The 25,923-nt window shown below is 49.7% G+C and overlaps 1 protein-coding gene across 1 annotated transcript in view; it reads left to right on the plus strand.

Annotated features, from left to right (window-relative positions):
- The window catches only part of MAP2K6 (mitogen-activated protein kinase kinase 6), a 53,986-nt gene that overhangs the window by 11,256 nt on the left and 16,807 nt on the right, over positions 1-25,923 (plus strand). Inside the window, exons 2-10 of the mRNA XM_074847021.1 lie at positions 13,874-13,940; positions 14,886-14,934; positions 17,500-17,613; positions 19,145-19,264; positions 20,055-20,171; positions 20,630-20,681; positions 22,766-22,893; positions 23,607-23,684; positions 24,469-24,608. Of these exons, the coding sequence (XP_074703122.1) occupies positions 13,874-13,940; positions 14,886-14,934; positions 17,500-17,613; positions 19,145-19,264; positions 20,055-20,171; positions 20,630-20,681; positions 22,766-22,893; positions 23,607-23,684; positions 24,469-24,608 (865 nt within the window). The remainder of the gene's footprint in view (positions 1-13,873; positions 13,941-14,885; positions 14,935-17,499; positions 17,614-19,144; positions 19,265-20,054; positions 20,172-20,629; positions 20,682-22,765; positions 22,894-23,606; positions 23,685-24,468; positions 24,609-25,923) is intronic.

The raw sequence follows: 25,923 nt of genomic DNA on the forward strand, positions 1-25,923 counted from the left end.
TTCATCAGGGACCTCTGTTCATCAGACCTTCTGCAGAGGGTGGGGATACTCGTTAGAGAAATGGCTTGTGGCACATTCCTCTATTTCTGTGGATATTCCTGTTTGCTGTAAAAGTTATTGATACTCTAACTTGCAGAATGACCAAATCAATGGGCAGTTTTCTCTCTATGGAACATAAATTGCCCATTTTATCCTAAGGTGGCTTTGCTCCTGAGCAGAAAATTATAAACCCAAGTTTAATATGCTGTGCATCAGCAGTAGAAGATGGCTGATAGTGGTGTAGTTTAAACGTCCAACGTTTACAATATGCTGAACAAATTAAATCTGTGCTTGGTAAAATGAGAGTCCTGTGGCTGCCTGGAGCGCTCGGTAACAAAAATAAAACCATACCTCAGATTGCCCTGTGGTATTGATTAGATTTTATTCTGTCCTGCTGCGAGGGTGCTGACACCGAGACAGGTATCCCACAGACAAGGTGCGATCCTGCTCAGCGAGCAAAAGCGTCTCTGCAGAGAAATGGGGCTGCATTAACAGGCGGGGAGCAGCAGGTCAGAGCTGAAGAACAAATAACTGTGCTTGATTTCCTGGGGACAGTGACACCCCAAAGCGCCAGTTTGCTGAGCTCCCCCAGGGAGTCCTTCCTGGCCCATCACACCCTCCCGATTTAGCAAAGACCTGTTTTTCCCTTCTTTAAGCTTCCTGACTCATTTTTGGCTGAACAGCACTTGCCTGCGTAGTTTTGCCAGCGGATGCTACAGGGAAGCAATGACAAGGAACCTGCGACCTGCCTGGCACCACCGCTCGCAGAGGGACTTCTGTGTGCGGGTTGTCCCTTTGGGTGGGTATGGCTGAGAAACGGGCTCAAGCCAGCAGCCGGGTGCCCAGGGGACCGGTGCTTGCTGCAGCTATTGCAAAGGTCTGGCAGAGCCTTTAGGTACATGTTCCTGCTCAGCCTGGCACTTAATACAGCCTTAATAGGAACATGTGCTCCGGGTAAGCACGTGCTTAAATGTAAGCACCATCAAGACATAAGAACCTTCATAGCTGGAGCCGCAGGCCTGAATTGGGCTTTTGAGTCTGCAGCACAGCAGAAATCAGCAAGCGGGTGGAAATGTCACCTTCGTTTTCCAAAGCAATTTGCATTTCCCCGGGCTGGCAGCACATCTGACAGCTCCAAGAGGCCCTGGCTCGGAAAGCGCGGTGCCAGCGCTGCCGGGGCGGCTGCCCCTCGCCCGCTCTGCCGGGTGCACGGGCTCGTCACCCCTCGGTGTCCAGGCAGTTGGGGCAGATGTAGGAGCTGATTTGTTTTTTCAGGCGAAATGAAGCTCTGCTGTGGGGTCCTCCACCCGTGACGCTTCTTTAAAATCACCTTGTGGGACCCGCTGGGAGAGAATCGCACTTGCACCAAGCGCATTAAAAAAACCTGAAAACCAAAATTGAAACTGGAGGTAGACCCTGAGCAAAACGTCTGTCTGGTGGGGAGGGCGTCCTTATCGCCTCCCTGCAGCCAGACCTAAGAAAGTTGGTTTTTGAGGCTCTGCAGAGCAGTGGGAAAGGAGGTGGATGCTCGTTTACTGTGTCAAGTTTTCCAGGGAGCGGCGGGTTTGGGAAGTGTAGAAGTGTTTGTAGCTGGGCTGGGGCTGGTGGATTTAAGGCAAATCCTGCTCCCACCGTGTCTGAGGCAGACAGGGCACCTGCTTTTATGCTGAATAGAGGAGACTTGCTGCTGCCTGCTAGATATTTGTATGGGAAGTTGGTCAGAGCCCTGTAGCTCTATGGGGTCACTCACTGTGGCATTTTGAGGTGAAGTCTCGGTGGATAAGAGGAAGTGAAAAAAAGCAAGTGGAGTACCGGGAGTGATGCCCAGCTCGCAGGCGAACCTGCAGCATCCCCGCTCACACGTTGGCCGTGGGAGCTTCAGCCCCCCATCCACAGGGCTGCATCTCACGGGAGCACCCACCGGCACGGCAGAGCCTGCCCATCCCTTGGGAGACTTTTTAGGGTGCTGCCACTGCACTGAGGAGCGGAGCCCACCCCACCTTCCGTGCGAGGGGCAGAGCCAGGGCAGGGAGCACGGAGCTTGGCCGAAAGGCTCGGGTGAGTAAGTCTTGCACGCCGCGATGCCTGAACATTTGGAAAGTGCTTCACCCTCCTGCCTGCAGTGCTCTGCTTCCGCTGCCTGCGGGCGCGGGAGGCATCCGTCCTCCTGCCCACACATCCCCCCGTGCACGGGCAGCAGCCCACCTCCTCCGGCACCGCTGGCAGGTGCTCTTTGGCGGGGAGAGAATAGAAATGAAGGTAGCGGCAATAAAAGCAGCCACGTCCTCCAAATCCTCCTGCACAAAAGGCCTTTTGTTCTCCGGGTGAATTCCAAGAGCTTTTCTCCAGTTTTGATTCCAGCAAACTCCCACTGCAAGCAGACAGCCGAGGGCTTGAAAACAAAGCAGCAAGTAAACGAAAGTCCCTCATAAAAAATCCCCACGAGGGCTGGAGGCTCTTGACAAACAGCTTCCCTGGCCTGCAATTCCTGTGGATTTCCTAATTTGAGATAAGCAGCAAAGAAAACAGGCTCTGGGATGGGGAGGCAGTGAAGCCAGCGGACCTTGGCAGAGGGAAAATACGGGCTTGATTTATGGTGTACTGGTGACTGGAGGGGGTGACTGTCCCAGCCACTCACCTCCCCGGAGCTCTGTTGCTGTGACTTCTCATGATAATGGGGGTGAGGGGAGAGGCCGTGAGGGTCCCGATGGCCTCTGCTGCTCCGTGGGATCTCTGTCACTGTCGCATCTTTCCCAGAGCAACAGGAGGATGCAGCTGCCCAAGTGCTGGAGGTGCAGGAGCCTCACAAGGGATGTAACCTTCTCCAGCGGCCGTGAGGAGCAGAAAACAAAGTCCTTTTGGCATCACTTGGACCCCAGTAAGATTTCCCTGGGCCGTTAGTTGCCTTTGGCTCTCACAGCCTCCCATTGGACAGCCGTGAGCGTTTGCAGGATTTCAGGGTGTTTGAGACAGCGTGATGGGAGGAGGGGAGTGGAAGTGGTTTTTCTCTGTGCGTGATGAGAAGGTCTTGAGCACACCCATGAAATTAAGTTGATGAGTGGAAAAATAGTGAGGCAAAGCAAGGTGAGGAGAAGGAAGAGGGTTTGGCCCCTGTAAGATTTCAGTCAGACGACTGGAGATGGATGTGTGGTTGAATTTTGCATTTTGTGTTTTTATGCATGTGCCTCCACGGTGGTCTCTGGAGGATCCAGCATGTCTGGAGCATCAAGGCTCTCCCACAATTTGGGAGTTGAACTTGATGAGATCCTTATGGGTCCCTTCCAACTTGAGATATTCTGTGATTCTATGATTAACTTGCCTGTGGCCATGGACGGGGTCGTTAGAGCTGGAACTAGAGCATGAACACCCTTGCACCCACCACCTCCTCCCCTCTTTATCCGATGGATCACGAGGCAGTGCCTGTCCCTGACAGAACACCTTGCAGCTGGGCTGAATCAGCAGAGAACTACACAATTCCACTTTGCACCCGCCTGGGCGATCCCAGCACTGAGGAGGAAGGCGCTGATCCCTGGAGAGCTGTGCAGGGGCAGGGCTGGTGCTGGGGGGTCAGCTCAGGGCAGCCAAGCCCCAGCCCGGGTGGTATTGCCTGACAGCAGATGCTCCCAGCTGTGGTGTGTTTATTCACGTCAATATAGAAACCAACGCAGCGCCGTTCCTGCGGGGCGGTGTTGCCACCGTTTGCACAGAGGTGCTGCAGTTTGGGAGGAGCCGTGCCCTTTCCCCCAGGCCATCGAAGTTCGAGCAGCTGGATGCACACGCCAGATGAGTTCAGCCAAAGTGTTGTAACAGGGTTTTTAATATTAAAGTCTCTTGAGCCCTGTGCTGAAAGCCGTAGGCAGGCAAAACTCTCGTCTTTACCATCTCCCACGTATATTAGCACCTAAAATATGATGGATTTAGGGCTGTTTTGCATTGCACCTGTTTTCTAAAGAAAAACAGGCTAATCTAAAGGCTGCCTTGGCAGTGCAGGATGTCAGGGGAGGACTCTGTCTTGCCTTGTCATGTCTGCAGATGCCAGCTTGGTCCTGGCACCAGCTCAACAGGAGCATGATGGGTGGCCCCACGTTGTGCCTGCAGTTCCCTCGCTGACATTGGGAGTGATGCTGTGTCTGGGCTGGGAAGGGACGTTGTCTGGGAAAGCTGTTTGTTGTCATCTCCCTGTTAGCATCAGAAGGGAGCATGTGGCTGTTCTTTGTTGGTCTGTGAGTATGAAAATGGGCTCTGAAGGCCCCGTTTCCTCTCTCATGTTGGTGTTCCTGCAATCAAACACTGGAGCGGGGTGCAAGGAACACACCGGGGCAGAGCCCAGTTGGGAAGTGAAGTCCCAAGGTCCTAGCAATGGAAGGTCCAAGCCAGTGTGGGAGCCCATGAAACAGCTCAGCGAGGTGGCAGCAACTTCCAGAGGACACAAAAGATCATCCCAAACCCTCATACCCTCCCTGTGCAGCCGTGTTTTATCACCCCCTCCATCAGACAGCCAGCGTTCGCCTCCAAACTGGAGTTGGGTGTTGGTGTCCCACAAAACCTGCTGGAAGGTTGCTCTAGCACATGACTACCCCAGTGCTCCCTGCAAGCTCCTACGGACTAGAGCTGCAGGGGGGCTCAGCTTTGTTTGGTGGTGGATTACAGGAGGGTAGGGAATTGCCCAAAAGCTGTGTCAGCTCCCTGCCCCCTTCCCAGAGTCCCTGCAGCGCTGCGTTCGGTGCATGTCTTAGCACAGGATCTCATGTCTAATCTCTATCAAAGTGTCTCTTCCGTTTCGCACTCAGAAGGTCTTAACTCTTCTAAAATTTTGACATGCACTCTTATCAGAGTGACAAACAGACTCTCATAACCAAAATCTGCAGATAGATAAGAAGAAATTGCATCCCTCTAGTTTCTATATTGACATGAATAAACACAGCAGCCTGCAGCCCTTTTGCAGGATGTGTTAAGAGGAAAATGGGCAGAGTAAGAGAGATTAGCCTGAATCAGGAAATTACCTTCAAAATTGAATTACTGAAATACAGAGCTTATTGAAAGGCAGGCAAATAGGTTCTGATATTTGCACAGTTTGGTGACATTTCTGTATGTTTCTGCACTGCAGGATCCACAGATTAGTCTGCTGGAGTCCTTATTGCAAAGCTTTGTGCTTCGTCTTCTTCCAGCGTTTTGTTCGTGTGCTGTTCAGAGCTTCGCCACCAAACTGTCTCCTGCTGGAGGCCAATCTTGAGGCAGGCATGACGGACTGACCTTGTGATTTTACCTTGCAGTAAAGCTGGAGATCTTTGTCTCCGTTGTGTTTGTGCCTCAGCAGAGCTGAACTACGTCAGCCGCCGTGAGTTGAAAACGCAGCTCGCTCTTTCAGTGGAGACAGGCCCTGAGACGCAAATAACCTTGGCGTGATCCGAGCAGACGTTGCACAACCTTTGCCACGGGGTTCATTCGGTGCACCTCCGTCGCTCCTTGCAAAAGCCCTGCTATTTTGGTTTGGGGCCTCTCCTGTGCTGGGTTTATTACAGGTTGCAGGATTGAGTCAGAGGAGTGAGCTGAGCCCTGCGACAAAGAAACCCCGGGGCAGCCGCCGGCGCGGCGGGGTGCTGGGGCCCGGCTGCTGTCGGGGCAGGACAGCAAATTGCATTTCCAACATTGCAATGTGGGTGCTAACGGTATCGGCAAGTAGTTTGGGATCGGCGGAATCGTGGTCACTGGGTGAAGTGTGCCCAGGCAATGGCATGCCATGCTCTTCTTATCTTCAGGAGCCTTGGGAATTAAATGGAAGATGAATGCAGCATCATCTGCTCATGTGTTGTGCCAAGGTTTCAGGGTTTCCTACTGTACAGACTTCCAGATGTTGGTTTTCCAGATGGAGATTCAGCGTTTTTCTGTCTCTCTATTTTCATTGCTTAGACTGACTTTGAGAAAAGAAAGTATCTGCCTCTGGGCTGTGGCTCTGAGGTCACCTCCGCTTTGCCAAAGCAAATCTGGGTGCACTTGGGGCGATGCGTTGGCTGGTTAAATCTCTGGGAGGTGTCTTTAGGAGCAGGTTCCCCCCAGTGTGTCGCAGCCATCCGTCAGAGCCAGAAAGGAGACGCAGAGGGGAAGAGCAAGTGACTCAAGCACTCCATTTAGCCTGCTGACATTTCCAGGTTTGGTATAAAATGAGATTTATTTATTTTTGGAGAAAAGCACCAAGAGGAGGAGTGGAGTTCAGAGGCAATTAGGGCTGTCCCGTGGTATCTCTGTGCCTGGCGCAGTGTTTCAGGCATATCCTGATTCCGGTATGTGTTGGCAAAATTCATCACAGTCATAAAAGTGCTTTTGCCTTTCCCGCTTCCTGTCCCGAAATGTGGTTCGGGGGGGGTGGGGGTGGGGGTGGGGGAAAGCAAAACCAAAAAGCTTCGATTCTTGAGATGTAAAGGTGTGTGTTGCAGCGCAGGGATGGGGTGCAGGGATGGGGCTGGCAGCAGTGATGGTGTGCTCAGACCTGGATGTGCCAACGGCCACCAAATGAGCCAGCAGCTCCGCGGCACCAAAACGAGAGGAAGAAAGCCCAGAGCTGGGAGACATCTCAGCCCCACGACCGTGGCAGGCTCAGCTCCCTTCTCCTGAGCAGCCCTGAAATGAGTTGTTAAGGAAACAGATTTCAAGTTTGCCGTTTCCAAGGAGTTATTGCAAACAACTGCGAGGGAAGACACAGATAAAAGACGTGCAGGAAACGTCCCTGTCCTGCGCAGAGGACGTGCCATGTTCCTCGTTGGGGCATCTCCATTTGCCTCCAACCGATCCAGTTGCTCATGGCAGTGATGGAAAAGCAGCCAGTGGCGCTTGGCCACTCTTACTTATTAACAGGGCTAAGGAGAGAGCAGCTGAATTACATTTCAAGGAGGCAAATAAAGCACAATATCAACTTCATCTCTTCCATTGGCCTTCAGTTGAAACTTGAACAGGTTTTAAGAATCTCTTGCACATTAAATTCTTTTTCTGTGGCTTAATGAGGGGTTGGAAGACAGATTTTCAGGCCCACTTCCACATCATTGGTGCTTACATCTAGCTTTTGGTTTTCTTCAGAAACTAGGCCTTGGCTAAAGCTCTGCATTTACAAACTGGGCGGTGGGCACAGCTCAGGCACTCTCCTGCCCTGTCCCTGGCACCCTGCTTTGAGCATTGCACAATGTGGTTTTATGCAGCTTTACCAAAGGGTTACCAAGACACGCAACCAACCATGGAGGCAGAAGTGGTGGGAGAACTTCCCTCACGTGTCCCAACCCCAGTCACCAAACCACTGTCACCACCAGCAGCCTTGCTGTCACCTGCAGATCTGTCCCAAAGAGATATAAATCAAAAAGGCATCGTCTGATCCTGTACTTTGACTGCCTGTGTGACAAAACTCAAAGGCTTTCATGCAGCTAAAGCCCATGGAGGAAGGCAGTGGTGATGCAGGAGGCACTGTGGTCCTGTCTGGGGAGATGCCACAAGAACCCATGGGAAGGCAAGTGGTACTGCCTCTGGGAAGAGACTGCCTGGGAAGATACATTTGTACTACTAAACCCACCAGAAGTGGCTAATTCATGAATTTACACCCATTGTGTTTGTTCTTTTTGACTGATGACTTGATTTCTGTTTCACCTGGAACGGAGCCAGCTTGTAAAAATGAGTCCAGGTAAAGCCCTGGCAGCATAGCTTCTCCCTCAGACACACTCATTTAAAATATATTTTGTTATCTATGTGTATTTTAATTTTTAAGCTCAACGATTTGGCAGGGAATCTCAGGCGTCTTTGCTCGGTGACTCTTGTTTAGTCTAGAGGTGGTGAGTGTTTGACTGCAGGGATGCCAGGAATGCACCCGGCCTTCCCACTCCTCTTACACTTGGCTGGGGCGTCCCCTCTTGTGGGATTCCTTGGTGAAGAGACCTGGGTGGAATTAAAGGCTCTTCACCTTGCGAACTCATGAGCAGTGACGAGCTGTTGCTGGGGCAGATGACTGATGGACAAAGGAGATGGGCAAGTCCATCACCAGCCCTTGAGCTCTCGTGTGCCAAGATGGGTTTGGATCAGCTCTAACCATTGCTTTGCCTTAACCTTTAATAATTTGCAAGCATAAATAATAAACCTGTGAGATGCTCTTTAATACTTGTTGAAAAACCATTTCCCCCCCCCCTCTTTGATCATCCTGTGTGAAACAGATGTTAAATTTGAGGTTGCTGCATCTTCTACAGCAGCAGTTGCTCCAGGTGACCCTGCCCTGGCTGTCATGAGCAGCTTTAAGATATCTCAGTGTTTATGTGCCTGGGTCCAGGCATGTTAATGGGTGAAGTTCTCAGAGGTTTGGGTATTTCCACCTGGCCTGCAAGGCTTGAACTTCTCTTTGACAGCATCAAATCTACCATTGCTTGCTGAAATATGGGCTGGAGCTGGGCTATGGGTAAGAGATGCCCTTCGCAGTTGAAGACTAAGTCTTTGCATGAAGAGCTGTCTCCTGCTGGGCATTTCCAGGGCATCTGGGACCAAAAAAAGTTAATTTCTTGGTTCTGCAAGAACCGTCTCAGTTTGGGGATTTGCACCTAAGCCGTGGCCACAGGTTCTTTCCCACTGAAAAGGGGGCATATTGGTGCTTCAGTGTCAGGGAAACGTTGGTTGTGCAGCTGTGTGGTACAGGGCTCAGTCTTGCAGAGCCCATGAGATGCTGATTCACTCTTCTTCCACGTAAACACTCCGAGCATTTCTATTTTGCCCTCCTGTTAGGTGTGGGGGTTTTGCTTACACAATTGAGTACAGCTGATAGGGGAAAAGCAGATCATTTGGCTTTCAAAACCTTTCAAGAAATCAGACAAAAAATCCTTAGGGAAGACTGGAATAGTAAATGAGCCTCTTTTATCTCTTAAAAAAGTGGGAGAAAGAGGCATTTCCCGCCTGTGAAATTTTACCAGCAAATTATATGCTAAAGAGTGTTATTTGAAAGAAAGTGTTGCTACATGGTTATTGAACACAGCTTTAATAATAAATTGTGGTGAAGACAGAACTGGTTAATATCCTTTGAAGGAAATAGGAGCTTTTTGTGGCAAGTAACCATTTACTTTGGATTATATCATAAAAAGTTTTTGACTGCAGTGCAAAGTCTGGAGACTGGGGAATGGGATTTTCCTTCAGAAGTAAAAGTTTATTTTCTGTTACCGCGTATGTGGGTAGTGAATTCCTCTGTCTTCCCTTTCTTTCTCATTCTCTGTTATGCTTCCTACCCTTTCGCTGTGAAGCTTTGAAGTTTCCTTTTTCAATATTGATATTTAACGCTGCCCTAATTGAAAGGGGCTAGCAACATTAATCTCCCTGTACGCTCCGTCAGTGCTGGTGGGAAGAGGTTAACAACCCCATTGGAAGTTGTATTTTTCTCCCCTCCCTCAGGAATTGGGTTTAAGACCTTCACAGGGAAGTATTTAATGTGTTTTCATTAAGTCAGGTTTTCTTTTTCCTATTACAATTTTGCTTTCAGACCTCATTTCATTCTCAGCATTGACTTTCTTGGGCTGGTCTAGCCAATGCCGTGCAGAAGGCACGCGGGGGGGGAGCTGGGCGTGGGAGGTTGCAGTGATGTTGCAGCTAAATGCTTGCATTACTGCTGTCCTGATGGGTGCACTTGCCAGGAGAGCACTGAGGTTTTTTAAAGGTGGCACCTTCTCTAGCATCAGTCAGTTCAATATTTACTGTGGGTAATTACTTTGCTAAAAGAAAGCAGGTTTAAGCTTGCGCTTAATGTTACAGATACCCTGGATGTTTTGCTGAATCAAAACTCGGTTCTGGAGATGTCTCTCAGCATCACTCCAAACCAGTCTGTTTTTTCCCCTCAATTATTCTTGAAACGTGGCTTTTGAGTCAAGTGCTTGTGGAAGGCTGTGTGCGGAAAATTGCAGGGAGAGCTGTCAGATGAGCTTTACTTGAAGGATTGGAGACGAGAAAGCCACCAGTGGTTGTTTACATGGAAAACTCCTGACTTTCTGGATGCTGGGGAGTAGATGTACGATCCCATCTGTTGATCAACCAGGACTGTGAACTTTCTGCAGGAGCCATGTTTAGACTTCACGCTTTGTATGATGCCTCACTGGGGCTTTCCTTATTGCAGATCCCAGGGAGCTGCACTGATGCTCAGGCCTCGGCTGGTTTGTGCCTCAGGATTGAGCCTCGTGCTGTTATTTTGATGTCTGAGACACCCGGGGCTTCTGCACGGCTTGAACGTGGATGCCTGGTGCCTGCCATGGGTTGTTTTTGTGCTTTAGCCTGCCTCTTGAGTTGGGGACTTTATTTTGTCACTTCTTCTTGTCAGATTTGCAATCTGCAAAAGCTCAATTTCTCTGTCAGATAGGGCTGAAATTGGCCAGTGGATTTACACTTGCCACAAGGGTCACAGACTGTCAAATACACACATGTGATTTTCTTCAGGAAGCAAAGCTAAAAATAATAATGATTCATAAAAACACTATGGAAAATACTGTTTTTCTGGTGGATGGAACAGGTAACGTTCAATTTGGTATGTTATTAAGCTGCCTCCACATTTTGAGCTCCTGTACAGATTACTTTCTCTGCAAACTGCAATTTATTACAGCGTTGTCTTCCAAAGCTGATGTCTGCTATGGTAAACTGAGGGATTTTATTTTGACAGCGAGATACTTGCTTGGCAGTTATTATTGAAGAGAACTGATGTTGGGACTTCCAATTATTTTTTTTTTAAAAAAAAAGCTCTCTAAACATCAGTGTTTGCTTTTGGGGAGAAACTCCTTCAAGCATGTGTGACCCGAACCCTTTGTTTTCGGAGCAGCGGAAGAGCCTCAGCTGAGCTCCCCCCCACATGCAGCTGGGAGCCGGGGAGCTGGGGCATAGGGCAAGGGGGGGACCCTGGTTTCTGCACCCCGCTGCAGCCTGTCAGGGTGGCAGCCATGGCTCTGCAGAGCCGTGCTGGCTGCTGCTCCATGCTTCTGGTTTTAAGGCAGTATCATGTTCAGCATTGCTAATGCTTCCTGCGAGACACTTGCAGACACTGGCCCCAGAAGGCTTGGAGAGACAAGCATTTTGCATGTTGTAACAAAAGGAGCTCAGAAAGTTTGCCTGATCCAGTTGAGAGGCATGAAGTTGCCTGATCGCAGCCCGAGACTTTCATTAAATGACCACGCAGCGAGCCGTGGTGTGGAGGGAACCGCTTTCCCCTCCGCACCGTGAGCTCATCCTGCAGGAGCTGTGGGTGCTGCAGGTGCAAGTCCCGGCTGTGGCAATTCCCGTTTGCAATCCCTTCTCCTGGTGCCATCTGAAATCTGTGTTTTATTCTTGCTACTGTTGTTGCTTTCTTCTTTCTTGAAAAGAAAACCCCAAAGAATGTTAAACTGTGTCGGTGTCTTGGCAACTTGAATACGCGAACAGATTGTGCTTCAAAAAAATGGCAAAGTTTCAAAATATTGTATTCTGTGAAGAAGAGACAAGGAAAATAAACTCCCCAAAGTGCAGATTTTATTTCACCAGAAGGCGGAAGGCTTTTAATATTTATTTGGGTTTGGCATTTTGCTACCTAGTTCTTCTGCTGACACCACTTACGAACCATGATAAGATTAAATGCTGTGCAACCTGTTCTGGTTCACGTTCAAATTAGGTTAATTTCCAGTAGGTTCATTTTCACCCTCCCAGAGCTGCCTGAGAGCAGGTTCCTGAGGTTCAGGTACAGCACGTGGCATTGTGCAAGCAAATCCATGAAGAAAAAAACATAAAAAGGGAAGAACAGAGCAAATTTGTGCTTGTTTCTCTTTTGATTTTGGTGGTTGTGTGAATGTTGTTGCAGCGGTGTGCATGAATGGTCGACGTGTAGAAGGGTGCCAAGAGACGGCTGGGGAGTGTTAATAGGAAGAGTTCAGTTCTAGAGCTGAAGAGGCAGTTCCTGACTCCATGGGCAAGTCGGCGAATTTCCCTGTCTTAATTCCCACGTGCAAAATAAGGCTGAAGATACTGCTTTTCTTCTGCCTGTGGTTGTCTTGTTTGCTTGAACTGCGAGAGGATGCAGGCAGGTTTTTGGAGCCAGAGAGATCACTGGTGCGGCAGACTTAGCAACTGCCAGAGAAAGAGGGTTTTTGTTTGCCTGCATTGCAAGACCTGTATTTTTGAGATTCCTTTTTTAGCTAAAACATGACAACATCAAGAACACCGTTGCCCATTTAGCATCCTGTTGGATCTGATGTGCGCTTGGCGCAGCATGGGCAAGAAATGGTATCTAGAGCATCTCGCACAGCAGGGCTTGCTTCTCAGTTGTGCCTTCAAGAGACCTTGGTAGTACAACTAAGAAAACTAGAAAGAAGAGGGTCAAAGAACAGCTCTGCTAACTGTGGAAATTCCTCCACTTGTTTTTACAATGATTTTTATTTCCTTATAGGCCAGCTTTTACCTCTTGGGAAAACTGAGAGCTGTTCTTCATGCTTCTGAGTGACCTTGCTTCTTTTATTTTGCCTTTTCTGTGCTGGACTGGAAGCTCCTTGGAGCAGAGAATTGGCTTTTTTTTCCCTCCCCCTTTTGTAAATTTGCAGCTCTGTAGATTTCTAATAACAATAGTGAGTGTGCACAGTGGTTTCCAGTAAATGCTTTTCCCACGAGGTGTCAGTTGGGTTGTCGAAGCTTATCCCATCCTGGAATGACTCTTTGCCAAAAGGAGCGAGCGCGATCCTGTCTTTTGGAGCAGAGAAGGGAAAACAAAGAAATATTTAAAAAAAAGAATAACGATTGGCAATCTGAATTGACTAATTGCTTCAGAAAGGTCATTTTCAGTTCTGGGTGCCTGCACTTTGATCTAGCACCCCTCCAGCACTGGGATGCACAGACATTTATTGACATGAGTTTGTGTCAAGAGGAAAAACAAACTCAAACATGTACAGGTAAAGTTTGAAAGAGAGTGTTGGGACTAGAGAGTAAAACTCATGCTTAAAAGAAAGACAGTAATTGATACAAATTGTTAGGTTAAAAATGTTTAACGCCTAAATTAGATGCTTGTGCTGTTTTTGGGGACCAGGGATTTTATTACACAGCCAAATAGCCAGATGTTTACCTTGGGGTTTTGGTGACATGACTTATGTTTTCAGGTTATTTTATCCATGAATTCAAAACCCCGTGCTGAAATGTGGCTGTATATGTTTAGTCATAAAAAGGTTCTTGTATTTCTCTAGTCTGCCTGGCTCTTGTGTCTGCCGGCTTGGACCCCCTTTACAGGAGAGCCTGCATTTGAACTACTTCAGAGCTTGAGCTTCATCCAGCTCAGAAAAGCTTGGCTGGTCAGTGTGAACAGAAACAAATGGCTTTGAAGCCTGCAAACTTAATTCTGCCTTGTTTTTGCTGGGTTTGCACAACTTTAATGACCAAGAGGTGAAACATCCATTTAAACAGAATCAGAATCTGGTTCTGGACTTTCAGATTCAATTTTTAAAAGATTTTTAATCCTGCCAGGGTTCACAATTATGTATCTGGAATGGTTTAAAATCTGAGAAACATTTTAAGGGATCCTACGTGGGTAGGGCTGACGAAGGAGAAATACCTTTCACTTTGCATTTTCACATGGCCTGCCTTTGCCAGAGCTCTTGCCTGTTTTCTGTACCAAGTTGGCAGCCAGACCTTGCAGGTCTAAGTGAAGCGTTACTGAACAAAGACACTTTATGTTTTGAACTCTGTGCCCCTAGTCTACACCACCAGCCTGGCCGGGCATTTATGTTAAATAAGGTCAACAAATATAGACAAGCTGTGTTTTGCAAATTAAACCAAAACAAAACAACAACAAAAAAGCGCCTTTCTTTAATTCTGCCTCTTTCTTGTTTCACAGGCAAGAAGAGAAACCCTGGGCTGAAAATTCCTAAAGAAGCATTTGAGCAACCACAGACAAGCTCCACGTAAGTCTGCAAACACTAAGGCAGAATAAAAAGAAAACCACGAACCCCAGCTGCCTTCCAGCCTTTGCTAGCGCCTGCGCTGCCACGGCCAGGGGCCGGCGGCCGGTCACAGCCAGCACCCGGGGCGTGTGCTTCCAGGTCTGGGATAACAGGGACTCTTCATGAGGAACAGGGGCAAAATGCCTACGTTAATTTTGGCACCATCAAGGAGGATAATAACAGCCCTTGTATTTCTCTTGTAGCCCCAGGTACAACCAGGGCGGGTCTCAGCCCATTACCCTCTACCCATCACTGCCGGTGGTATGTCTTGTACTGCTTCATGATGTGCCCAGGAAAAGTAAAAATGCAGAATGGGCACCCAATTTTAACCGATGTGGCACTTCTGCCACCCAGTTTGAGTAACATGCATTTGGTCAAGGCATAAAAACGCATCCCCTTCCCTACATACTCAGCCTCGCAAAAGAAAACCTTGTGCTTTTAAGGCAATTTGTGCAACTCCAGCTTTCTTTGCTTCCTTGAGGATTGACTTTTATTAGCCTGTTAACCCATGTTGTGTGACTTGGGTAATCATTTACAGTGGTTTTAGACCTTTACGCCTGTTTAATCCATTTTTCATACAGGCTGGTGGAGATTTGGCACTTGCCACCTGGCTTGCCTTTTGCAGTGAATCTCTCTGGGTTCCTGCATGGGGAGGTTGGATGTGAGAAATGCCAGCTCCAGCAGGTTCCTTCCTGACCCCTTTCTGGGGTGACTTTGTACATCTTGGCTGTATCTGTTGATCCTGCAAAGCTAGGAGACTGGTTAGGCTGCTCAGGGCTGCAAGGGCTGCTGCCCTGAAGGTGTGAGGGGACGGCGTGGGGGACGAGGGGGGTTGTGTTTACTCGTTGAGGGAAAATTGATCTTCATAAGGAACATTTCACATTGTTTCCATTTTCTCTCCTGCAGGCCACCCAGAGATCTAGACTCCAAAGCCTGCATCTCTATTGGCGAGGAGGTAAGACTAGGAGTTAATGTGAGGAGAAGACCTCTGGGGACAGGTGACCATCCTGAGCTGGCTGCTGTGGTGCTGGCTGCTTGTCCAGGCGGGCTGCTCGTGGGATTGCTTAATTTCAGCCAAAAGAAAGGGCAGATTAATAAATATTAGGCTATTTAAAAATAGTAGCCCATTTTGTGTGAAATGCAGAGCGATTGCTGGATGAGTAAAAGCTGGGAAGAGCCAGCCTGGGAGCTTGTGTGAGCCCTGACAGTCACCTTCAGCCTTAGAGAGCCGACCACCGTCTGGTGTTTGTGCTTCTCCAACAAGGGCTGCCTGCGTGGGGCCGATGGCCCCGTGGCCAGCTGCAGCGTGACCTGGTTGTCACCGCTTTGCTGAACATGCCCCCAAATGCTCACCCTCTGCATCCCATAACACCTGGGTCCCCTTCATGTTTTCCACCTTGGAAATTCTTGTCTTGCCTCAATAAAGTGCAGCTAATCCCCTGGAAATAATGATTAGAAAATAAGGGGATTGCTGACAGCAGATTTTACTCTCATTTGCAGTTCCCTTGCTGATTTAAAGCCTTCATCCAAAGTATTTCCCTTTGCCAATATTGAAGGCCATCTCATGTGGAGCCTAACTCAGGGTAGATCTTCCTGTCCTGGAAGCAGATCCTTCTGAGAGCATGGAAACCAGTCCACCTGATGTTCTAAAAAAATAGCGGGGGGAAAAAAAAAACTGAGGACAGCTATTTTGATAGGAGAAAATGGCACAGCAGCATTCATAAAAGCACTTTGAAGCTGAGCAATAAATTTATTAGATGCAAAAGATAGGCCTCAGTGTCAGCAAGTTAATTTGTGAAGTGAAACACTACTCCAATAGTGTTTTATAATGTCTATCTTTGGATGCTTTTTTTTCATTTTGGATTTTGTATTTTCCCTGGCATGGAGCAGGGGCTGGAAGGTGGAAAGAGTGTGAGATGCCTCTGGAGCAAAATGGTGCAGCACTGAGGCAGAGAAAATGCCTGCTGCTAGAGCGAACGCCCGCTCCAAGAAAATCATTTCTCCCCTGCAGTCCCAGGGACGAGGAAAAGCCCAAGCGCTCCAAAAAGGCTCCATGCACGGAGGCAGAGAGCCCACGTTGGACAGTGCAAAGAGAAACGCACTTATAAAACTCAGGCTTTTTTACAGACACAGATATGTGGCTATCTCGGAGGGACTGACATGCCATGGCTTGTGTTTCCCATAGATCTGTTACCTATTTGTCCAGCCAAGTTCCTTTAGGATGTGCTTCCTCTTCCACCAGCCTTTCTACACTCACCCCTGATCCCTAGGGAAAGCCACTTTTCCCCCTCTCCCTTTAAACATTTCTGCTAAATTTAAGAGTGGCCTTGAGAGAGTCAAAAGTGCTTTTCTGGAGAGGGTCCTGTTGAACAGTAGGAGCAGTGTCAGGCAGTCAGAGATGCTTAAATCTCCGCTGTAACACAAAAATGTTAGTCAGGGCTCCTTTTGCAGGCAACGTAGCTGCGAGTGACTGACCGGGAGCCCGAGCGCACAGTAACGCAGTGTATGGGCCCTGCACGCTGTGGCATCCCCAGCCAACACATTTCAGGCTGCAGGTTTTTTTCTGCTGTGCCGGCAAAAAGCAGTGTGGGATTATGCACTGTGAATCAGTTCATTATAACCCGCTTCTTTCTGTAGGATGATTGACTGATGTGGTTGTGCGTTCAGCAAACAGAATGGCTGGGTTTAGTAGCAAAGGCATATTTTAAATATCCAAAAATAATAATAAGCAAAAAATAGAGCTGCTGCACAATATTGCAGCAGAAGGGAGAAGAGCAGGTTAGAATGCAGGGCTCCAAACAAAGTCATCCTTTGTGTAAGGCCAGGAGAAAGAGATCTTGAAAGCTAGACAAAATAAATCCTCTGTGGTTTAAAAATGGGGCACACTTGGCTGCTATTTGGCCCATCTACAGGTCTGGAGAAATCAGCTTCTACAGGCCTTAAAAAAACCTGGAGATATTTCCATGATTGTTTGTGGGAGGAGGAGGATGGAAGGAGAAAAAAATTAAAAAATGAAAGACTGAAGGTGATTCCTAAGGGAGAAGCTGCCATGGTGTTTAAAAGACTGAAGGTGATTCTGAGGGGAGAAGCTGCTGTGGTGTTTTCCGTCCCAGCCCTCAGATGATGGAGAAAATGAAAGTGCTGGCAGCTAAAGGTGCTGGGAGGGGCACCTGGGTGCAGGTGGCTGGGGGGAGAGCATCCCACCAAAGGAACGGTCCTTCCTGCACCCGCCCTGCTCAGGATGCTCGTCGACACAGGCTCCCTGCTCCTGCCGGTACGAGACACGTCCTCTTCAGAACGCTGCTAATTACCACACAGTAGTTAATCCTGCTGACAGCCCCTGAGGACCATCATCTTGTTTCTAGCCTCATGAACACAGATTGGGAGAGGGATGCACAGAAGTGAATTCATGTGCCAAGCAGGGCTAGATTTTAGATTTTAGATTTTAGGGGCGTTTCGCTCCTTGCATAGCACATACGCGCAGCAGCCACCTGCGTGCTGATGTTTCTTTCCCCCGCAGAACTTTGAGGTGAAAGCCGATGACCTGGAGCCCATCTCCGAGCTGGGACGAGGTGCGTACGGGGTGGTGGAGAAGATGCGGCACATGCCTAGCGGGCAGATCATGGCAGTGAAGGTAGAGTGAGCCTCCCGAGGTGCTTTCGGTCTGTGTCGTTGTGTGTGGACACCCTCTGCGCTCTCCTCCGTGCACGTTTCTAATCTCGCTTCTTCTGACGCATGCCTTGATGAGATTTGCTTCTTTCCTTATGAAATCCTCTTTCTACACAGGGGCAAAGAGTGCTGAGGTAGATTTGGGTCATTTAACCAAGAAAAGGGGTGTGTTTTAAAAGTATGATGCTCAACCTGCTTCCAGCATTGTAGTGCATCAAACATATTGTTCACCTTTGTCTACAATATTCCTGGTTTTGCTAGGATTTTACAAGCTATTTGCCATCATTTTTTAAATATGTGTATTTTTTTCTAATGTAGCTATACCCTCAGATTCAAGGCTCTGCACACTAATGGTAATTGTAAAGAAGAGCATACTGTAAATTTAATTGCATAAAATAGTTTTCTTCAGCTGGGACTTTTTTAGTCTCTTTGGAACAGGAAATTTTTGTTGGGATTTTCACATTTTGTCTGCCACAGTGGGATCTTGATTCATGACAGGCTTGTAGATACTATTATGAAAAGTTTTCATAACAACAGTTTAGATTTATACGCTTGCAGCTTAGGGAAGTAGTCATGGGAAAATTTGTATTTAGGGAAGGACCAAATTTTGCTTGGCTGAATTTTAGCTCGTTTCCTTTCAGAATAAGAAAAAAAGAAAAAAAAGATGCAGAGCTGGAAGCTGTGAGCAAACTGAAGGAAAATTCTTAGCTCCTCAGTTGTGGATAGACTTTGCTGTGGATGCTGGGATGTGTCTCAGGGCCTCTGTGCTCTGCATTTGGTCTTCTTGTTTGCTTTGGTGCTCACCAAACTGCAGAAGACCACGGTGGGAACATTCAGGCTATCACTTGCATCTGCGATGCCACACAGTTTAATTCTGTCACATTACTGACCTCGAGTGGCTTTGGCCAAGGAGCCTGGAATATGTGTGACCTGTGTTGGACTGTGTCATGTCCCTTTGTGGTGCTTCCCAGCTGAGGGCCTTCAGGTATTCTACATAAATGACATCTCTTCCCTGGGACGCTGGGAAATGTCCATTTTCCAAAGCCAGGGGGAGTGCACGGGCTCTGGCTGCAGGGCTGGGGCCCTCTCTCATGACCAAAGTCTGCTAATGTAAATAGATGTCAACTGCAGCTCCAAAAGTCACAGGCTTCCACCAGCCTAGAATTTGATTTCCTGCTCCTTTCTCCTCTCCCAAGCCTCAGTGACTTTTGGCTGTTGCAAAAAGAGTGGCGTTAGCAGGGAAGAATAAAATCACCTGCAGTTTGGGCTGAGGTGAGAAGACCCCTTCAGCCACCACTGCCCTCTGTTGCACTGGGCTGCTCCTACCATGGGCGCTGTGCTTGGGATGTGCCTGTGACAAAGAGGTGTAGTAAAAGGGTGACACGAAGAGGTGAGATAAAAGGGTAAAGGTGTGATGTCAAGGCACTGTGGCCAGCACGGGTATGGCTGTGGTATGGAGGTGCTGACAGCCAACGCTAAAATGCTTTGCCTTCCAGCGGATCCGAGCCACAGTGAACAGCCAGGAGCAGAAGAGGTTATTGATGGATCTGGATATCTCCATGAGGACAGTAGATTGCCCCTTCACTGTCACCTTTTACGGGGCACTTTTCCGAGAGGTATGGCATCCTGGAGATCAGCCGTGCTGCCCCTGGGAGACTGGATCCTCTCCCAGGCTCTGAATTCCCATGCCTAGACTCCCTCCAAGTGCCAGGGGTTTAATCTCCATGTAGACGTGGAGACTTGGTACAGTATGGATTTGCTTAATCCTGGCCTAAGGATCTGTTACGCACAGTTACTTCTTGGCGAGCGAGGAGAGACACAGTCCCACATGAGGGGGAGCCAAGGGCAGCCAAGCCCCAGTGCCAGGAATGTGCGAGGCCTCTGTGCCGAAATGCTGGGGCTTGGTAGGGAGTTTGAGTGATGGGGACGGCCGGGCACCGAGGACACCACCTCACAGCCTGCTCTGCTAGTGTTAATATTGTCCTGACTTGCAATGAGAAAGCCACATGGAGGAAAAATGTGGAAAGCTCTGAAAAGCAAGATTTATTGAAGAGTTTTAAGCATAGCTTTGCAGAGCTGAACTTTTCCTGGCTGAGCATTTGCAGTGACCTGAACATGTAGGAGCCTCAGTCCTGATAACTTTCTGGGCTTCTAAATCACCATGACTCTGCTTTGGGAAAAGACAGCAGAAGATACACCCTAAATGGTAGTGAAGGTGGACAGCACTTAATTCCAGCTGGAGAGGAGGGAAAAAGAAAGCCCAGTACAGTTTTTCTGACTCTGTTTTAAAAGACAGGGAAGAGGCAAACAGGCCAGCAAAGGGCAAGTGCCAGAGAAGACCTTTGTTTGTGAAAGGAAAGGATGCTTCGTTTCAGTAGGCAGATATTTGCTTTCTTTATCCTCCAGGGAGATGTATGGATTTGCATGGAGCTGATGGATACCTCACTGGACAAATTCTACAAACACGTCATTGACAAAGGCCTGACGATTCCTGAGGACATCTTAGGGAAAATAGCTGTCTCTGTGAGTATTAGCAGGGTGAGGAGGGAAGGGTGTTTCTCTTCTAAGCCAAGTCCTTCTGAGCCAGCTCCCTGCTGTATTTGCACCAGGAAGAGCGTGGTCCATGAGCCAGCCACCGTGGACATTCCTAGCTGGCTTCCAGTATCTGGTCTGAGGTGATGTTATTTATAAGCCATGAATAACCCAAAATGTGCCTATACATATAATTTAGAGATGGCACAATGTTAGATGTGGGGAGGGTCCTGCAGCTCCTTTGCCTTATCATGAAGGTCCCGGAGCCCCTGGGAGATCCCTGTGTACCCACTGTCACCTCGGGCTGCTGTGAGGGTGCAGGACTCGTGGGAGATGTACTTCCTTCCCTCTAAGCAGGTCTGGTGAGGATGGGGTGGGTGAAGCCAGATAACATTTCCTCCTCAGCATGGTGCTGCCAGCTGTGATTCACTCTAGATTTGTTGTTTCAGATCGTAAAAGCACTAGAACATCTACACAGTAAGCTCTCCGTGATCCACAGAGGTAAGTGCCAGGCACACAGCCGTGACCATGCTGGTGTCTGCCCTGCACCGCACGCTCTCAGCCTCGCAAGGGCTGGCCTTGTGGTTGGGCACAGGGCTCCCAAAATCCCCCAGATAAAATGGTCTTTTGACAGCAAAAATATTCCCCAGCATCTCGTAACTAGCAAAACCTAGTCAGAGGAAATGTCTGCTGGTTTGCTCTTTAAAAGCTGCATGCTAGTCCCAGCGTTTCCCCGAGGTGGAGGAGTAGTGAGCTCGAGCCTGGTTGTGCTGGCAGGAAAAAGGGCTCTTTCCCCCTGGGTTGCATTTCCCTTATGCACAGTCTAAATCCATTGTCTGCTTCAACACCTCTGCAAAATTAAACCCGACTTTTCTGTCTGACCTTGGTGGGCTGTGGATCAGGCTTTGCAAAGGCTTCTCCCCTAGCTTGATGGCTCCACGTTGACGTGCAGTGAGAGGCATCTCCATGGATGGATCTAACCATCCTCATCCCCTTCTGTGAGCTTGCCTGAGCACTGGTGGGGCAGAATAGTTCGACACCTAAAATAGCCTCAAGTGAGGTCATAAATACCCTCCTTAAACTCTTCTGACATTTTCCCCCCTAGAGCATCTCAAAGATGCCATGAACACACCGAGAAAGAAACGAATTTGCAGTGTTGCTGCTTGACACCTTTATTTTTAAAGGGTCATTTTCAATTTGTCGTGAGGAGGAAAAAGCCCTCTCTGGAGTGTGTGAGTGCCAGGGAGAGGAGCATCTGAAGCAAACAGAGTTCAGCTCTAGCAGGCAGTCACATTTTGTACATTCTGCGTGTGGCTGGGGGTTGAGTTTCTGCCTTCTGTATCGTTTACAGTAGGTGGAAAATGCTGCTTGGCTTCTGGATTTCTGTTTACTTGTTTGATTGCCACTGAAAATCGTCTTATTTCAGCCTAGTAACAGATGGGTGAGGATCTCAGATACCTCAGAAGTTTTTGATTGAAAAATGCTGATTAGAGAGCAGACGTTAACGAACTGTAAACCACCCAATTCTAATAGGCAGGACTAGAAGCAGCTTCTGGCCTCCTTCGGATGGTGTTTCAGCTCTTCTATTTAATAGTTTATCACATGTAGACAGAGGACCTTCTTGCAGAAGAGACCTCTTATTTCTGGGTGGCAACAGGGACAGGATTGCTCCCTTTTGAGGATCAGTGCTGGGACAAGAGAAAACAGGGTGGCCTGCGCTACCAGTGCTGTGTTGAGATTTCATCTGGGATTAGCCTCACATGGAGCGATTGCCTGCTGTGCAGGAAAGCACCTCCCTGCTCTCGTGGATATCACGTACTAGCATCTTTCTGTGCCTTAATTTCCCTTTCTGATGGTGATTATAACTGCCTTCATGAGCATGATGCAAGTGTGAATGCACTAAGGATTATAAGGCCGTTGATGGGAAGCAGATAAATCTGGCAGTAATAAATAGATGAGACACTGGCCTCATTTCCATAAGGTGTGGAGCACCCACACGCCTGCTGCTGTTCACATTGCCTTCAAGCTTGGTATCCTTAAAATTAGAGGCCATTTCTGAAATCTTGATCCTTGTCTTAGTTTACTGCTCCCTCCTTCCCCTGCAGCCCTCGCTCCTCTTCACCCTTTCCTGCCCACCCCTCATCCTTTCCCCATGGGTTTTTCCTTTTGCCGACATGAGACCAGATCCAGCTGAGGACTTGCCAGAGCTCCAGCCATTTGCAAACATGCTCTAGAGATGCCCCCAGCCCTGCTGAGCTGTTCCCCTGTGAGTGCTCTGATGTCCGTGGCCATCCCTTGCGCAGTGGGATATGACGGTTATGTGCAGGGTTACCTCCCACTCCCCCAAATCAGAGAGAGGAGTCTGCAAGTGAAGGGACACTTGCAGGACATATGACAGGCCCATGAGGCAGTCACCTGAGCTTGCAATAGCCGCAGCCAGCCGGGTTTCTGGCGTGCACAAAGCGCAGGGGTTTGCACAGGCACCTTTGGTGCCCTCTGCTGATAGGAAGCTCTTTGGCTTTTTTTTGGCTTGGCACAGCCACCCACGCGTGACAGTGACTGTGGTATGTGTTCCCTTCTTGCAGATGTAAAGCCCTCTAACGTGTTGATCAATACGCAGGGGCAGGTGAAAATGTGCGATTTTGGAATTAGCGGTTACCTCGTTGACTCGGTTGCTAAAACCATGGATGCAGGATGCAAACCCTACATGGCTGTAAGTTGAGCCGCGGAGAAACTGCGTGTGAAAGCTGCTGCGGGACAGCCAGAGGAACATGAGCCTGGGCATCGGGTCATCCTAAAGGGGGAAGGATCAGCCTCCGGCATGTGTGCTGGGGACTCGTTTTGGAAGGCGTATCCCTGAGGTTACTTGTAAAGGGGCAGAGAGGGGAGATGGATCTCCCAGGTCAGATCAGATCTCATGGGCACGGCTTCCTGCTGCCTTATCACCTCCCTGTGACCTTGGGGAAGGCTCTCTAATTTCTCCATGTTGCATTTTTGCTGTTTGTCCTGTGGGGAGAATAGTACTTTCTGTCTGGGAGGAAAAACAGTCCGCAGGGATTGGGTCCCTCAGACTCCTCCTGGGAGCTGCTGTTCAGGATTCACTGTCTGTGGAGCACTTGCACAGGGTGAAAATGGTCCTGGAGAATTGAGACTTGTAACATGCTACATGCTGGGTGTGCTGGGTCAGCTCCACTGCCCCAGCCCCTGGGGCAGGTACCATCTGCTTCTGGTGGCCCATTTCATTGCCTGCCCTTACCGGCAAGGGTGTGGGACCGGATCTGGCCCTGTGACAACCGAGCTGGTGGCGTGGGCTAAATGGTCCTGGCCTGCCACCATGAAAGACCAACCTGAGGTTGGTGAGCTCTGGGTGTGGGCATTGCACTGGGGCCATCCCTCTTCCTCAATCATCTTTATCTTTGTTCACAGCCTGAAAGAATTAACCCGGAGCTAAACCAGAAGGGGTACAGCGTCAAATCTGATATCTGGAGTCTGGGGATCACAATGGTATGGTGACCTGGGGCCTCGCAGCGATTCCAGGAGGGTTGCGTGTTGCTCGTGGATTCATTTTCCTCCCCATAGCCCCCCCTGACAGTGCTGGCACCAGTTCCCTGGAAAGGTGGCGGGGTGGGAATGGGAATACAGCTCTGGGGGTACCAGGGAGCACGGCGCAGGGTTGACAGGAAGGAGGATGGAGCTGCTTTGTCAACTCCTTGCTGTCTTTGCATGTGTTGGTGGGGTGCCACCCCGCTGGGGACGTCCCCGCTGCCGTGGCCGTGGGCTGCCGGGAGATGGCAGCATGGGCTAAGGCGAGGGTGTCCGGCACCGCACGTCTGTCGCCTTGGAGCAGGTTGGGTTTCAAGCACAAAAAAATACTCTCAGCACTTAGCAATTAGCAAAGTCCCCCTCAGAAGAGGAGGGATGGGTGGCATCTCCCACGCAGCGTTTAGGGGGAATCCATCTGCTTGTGGAGTCATTTTATAGCACAGTTACCCTTTGCGACGTGGGGTTGTTTTTTTAACTTCTAACATTTCCCAAGCGACATCAAACACGAGGGTAACGGAGGACTGAATATGGAGGCTTCTGGGTCTCCTCAGGCCTTTCCCTTTTTCTGGAGGAGGTTAAGCAAAATGTTGTGACCAGGTGGGGTGAGGAAATGCCGCGTATTTGTGTGGGGCCTAAAAAAACACCCCCCTGGGTGGGCACACAGGAATCTGAAATCTGTGGGGCAGGAGGGCGAGCTGTGGGGTGTCTGCCCCTGGTGCCTGAGGCGTGGGCTCTGTCTCCCCAGATCGAGCTGGCCATCCTGCGCTTTCCCTACGACTCCTGGGGGACGCCCTTCCAGCAGCTCAAGCAGGTGGTGGAGGAGCCGTCGCCGCAGCTCCCGGCAGAGAAGTTCTCGGCAGAGTTCGTCGATTTTACCTCGCAATGGTAAAAAATACCCCCTCGGCCTTGCTCGCCCTGGTTGTGCTCATCCCAGCCGTGCTCGCCTCCACCATGCTGGGGGGGGGCTGAGGAGGGCAAAGGCCGGTGGCCTCTTGCGTCCCTGTCCCCACAGGCATCTCTCTGGTGTAGAATGCAGATTTTTGAACAAAACATCCCTCTGGGTATAGGAATGGGCCATCATGGCGTCACTGATCCGTGAGGGCTGGGCTGGGGCCTGGTGCTGTGCAGGCAACACGCACCCTTTGCCAGAGCACGGGTGATGGTGGTTGTGGGGGTTCTCCCCGCCTTGAGGAGGCGAGGAATGGGCTTGGTTGCTTTGAGGGGACACACAGGAGGAAGGGCTTTAGACTTTCTTAATCCGATTGCCCCCACATCAACAGCATGAGGTGTCTGTGGCCGGGCCGGCAGCACGGGCAGGTGCGGGCAGGCAGGTCCGCTGGGCCCTTCCCATCCCCGGGGCTGGTGTGGGGCAGGGAAGGGGAGCAGGGCGCAGAATGGCTGCGTCCTCCTGCCTCCCACTCCTGGGAGGACACAGCTCTGAGGGCAGGGGAGGTGCAGAGTGTGCCCCGCCGTGGCCCCTGTCAGCGGCCGTCCCGCTACCGGGGCCCTCCGGCTGCTGTGCTGCTTTCTGTGGGACTCAGAGCTGGAAGCAGCGGGAGAGTTTGGCTGCGGCGTAGGAAAAGGGTTGGAGCAGATGCGCGCTGTCTGGAGGTTGCGAGAGCTGCATAAAAGCACAGGCTCTCCCAGCACCCGAGGAGACTCACAGCTGCCCTCATCGTATGGTTCAAAGAGAGCTGGCGGCGGCCCTGCGGCTCCTGACTGCTTCTCCCTCCAGCTTCCCTGGAAACCGCCTGGGAGGCGTTTTTATTTTCCAGGCGCTGCAGTGCCATCCGCAGCTTGCCAAGTTGGCAGGTGGATGGTGGGTTTGCGTGGTAGCCAAGAAAGGACGGCAGATCGACAAATACAGAAATGTGAGACTGTTCCCGAGCTGCCAGCATCAGGGCCTGGAGCCCGGCCGGCTCTGCTGTGACCCAGGAAGGGGATTATCAACCACTTCTGCCCAGGGACTTTAAGTACCGACACTCAGATTCTTCGGAGTCTTGTTCAAAGATGTTTTTGAGGTCCCTGTGATTCAGCTGCATGCCTCTCTACCAACCTGCATTGGGGAATACCTGCCCGTGCCCACACTGCTCTGTGTCTATCAGAGGTGGGAGCTGGCTTGAAAAAACCCTCTCACAAAATGCCCACCGTTTTTGCAAGGCCCACGCTGAGATTTTGGACCAGCTGCCTTTCTCCCATG

Source organism: Strix aluco, chromosome 21 (genome assembly GCF_031877795.1).
Source record: "Strix aluco isolate bStrAlu1 chromosome 21, bStrAlu1.hap1, whole genome shotgun sequence".
NCBI lineage: Eukaryota > Metazoa > Chordata > Aves > Strigiformes > Strigidae > Strix > Strix aluco.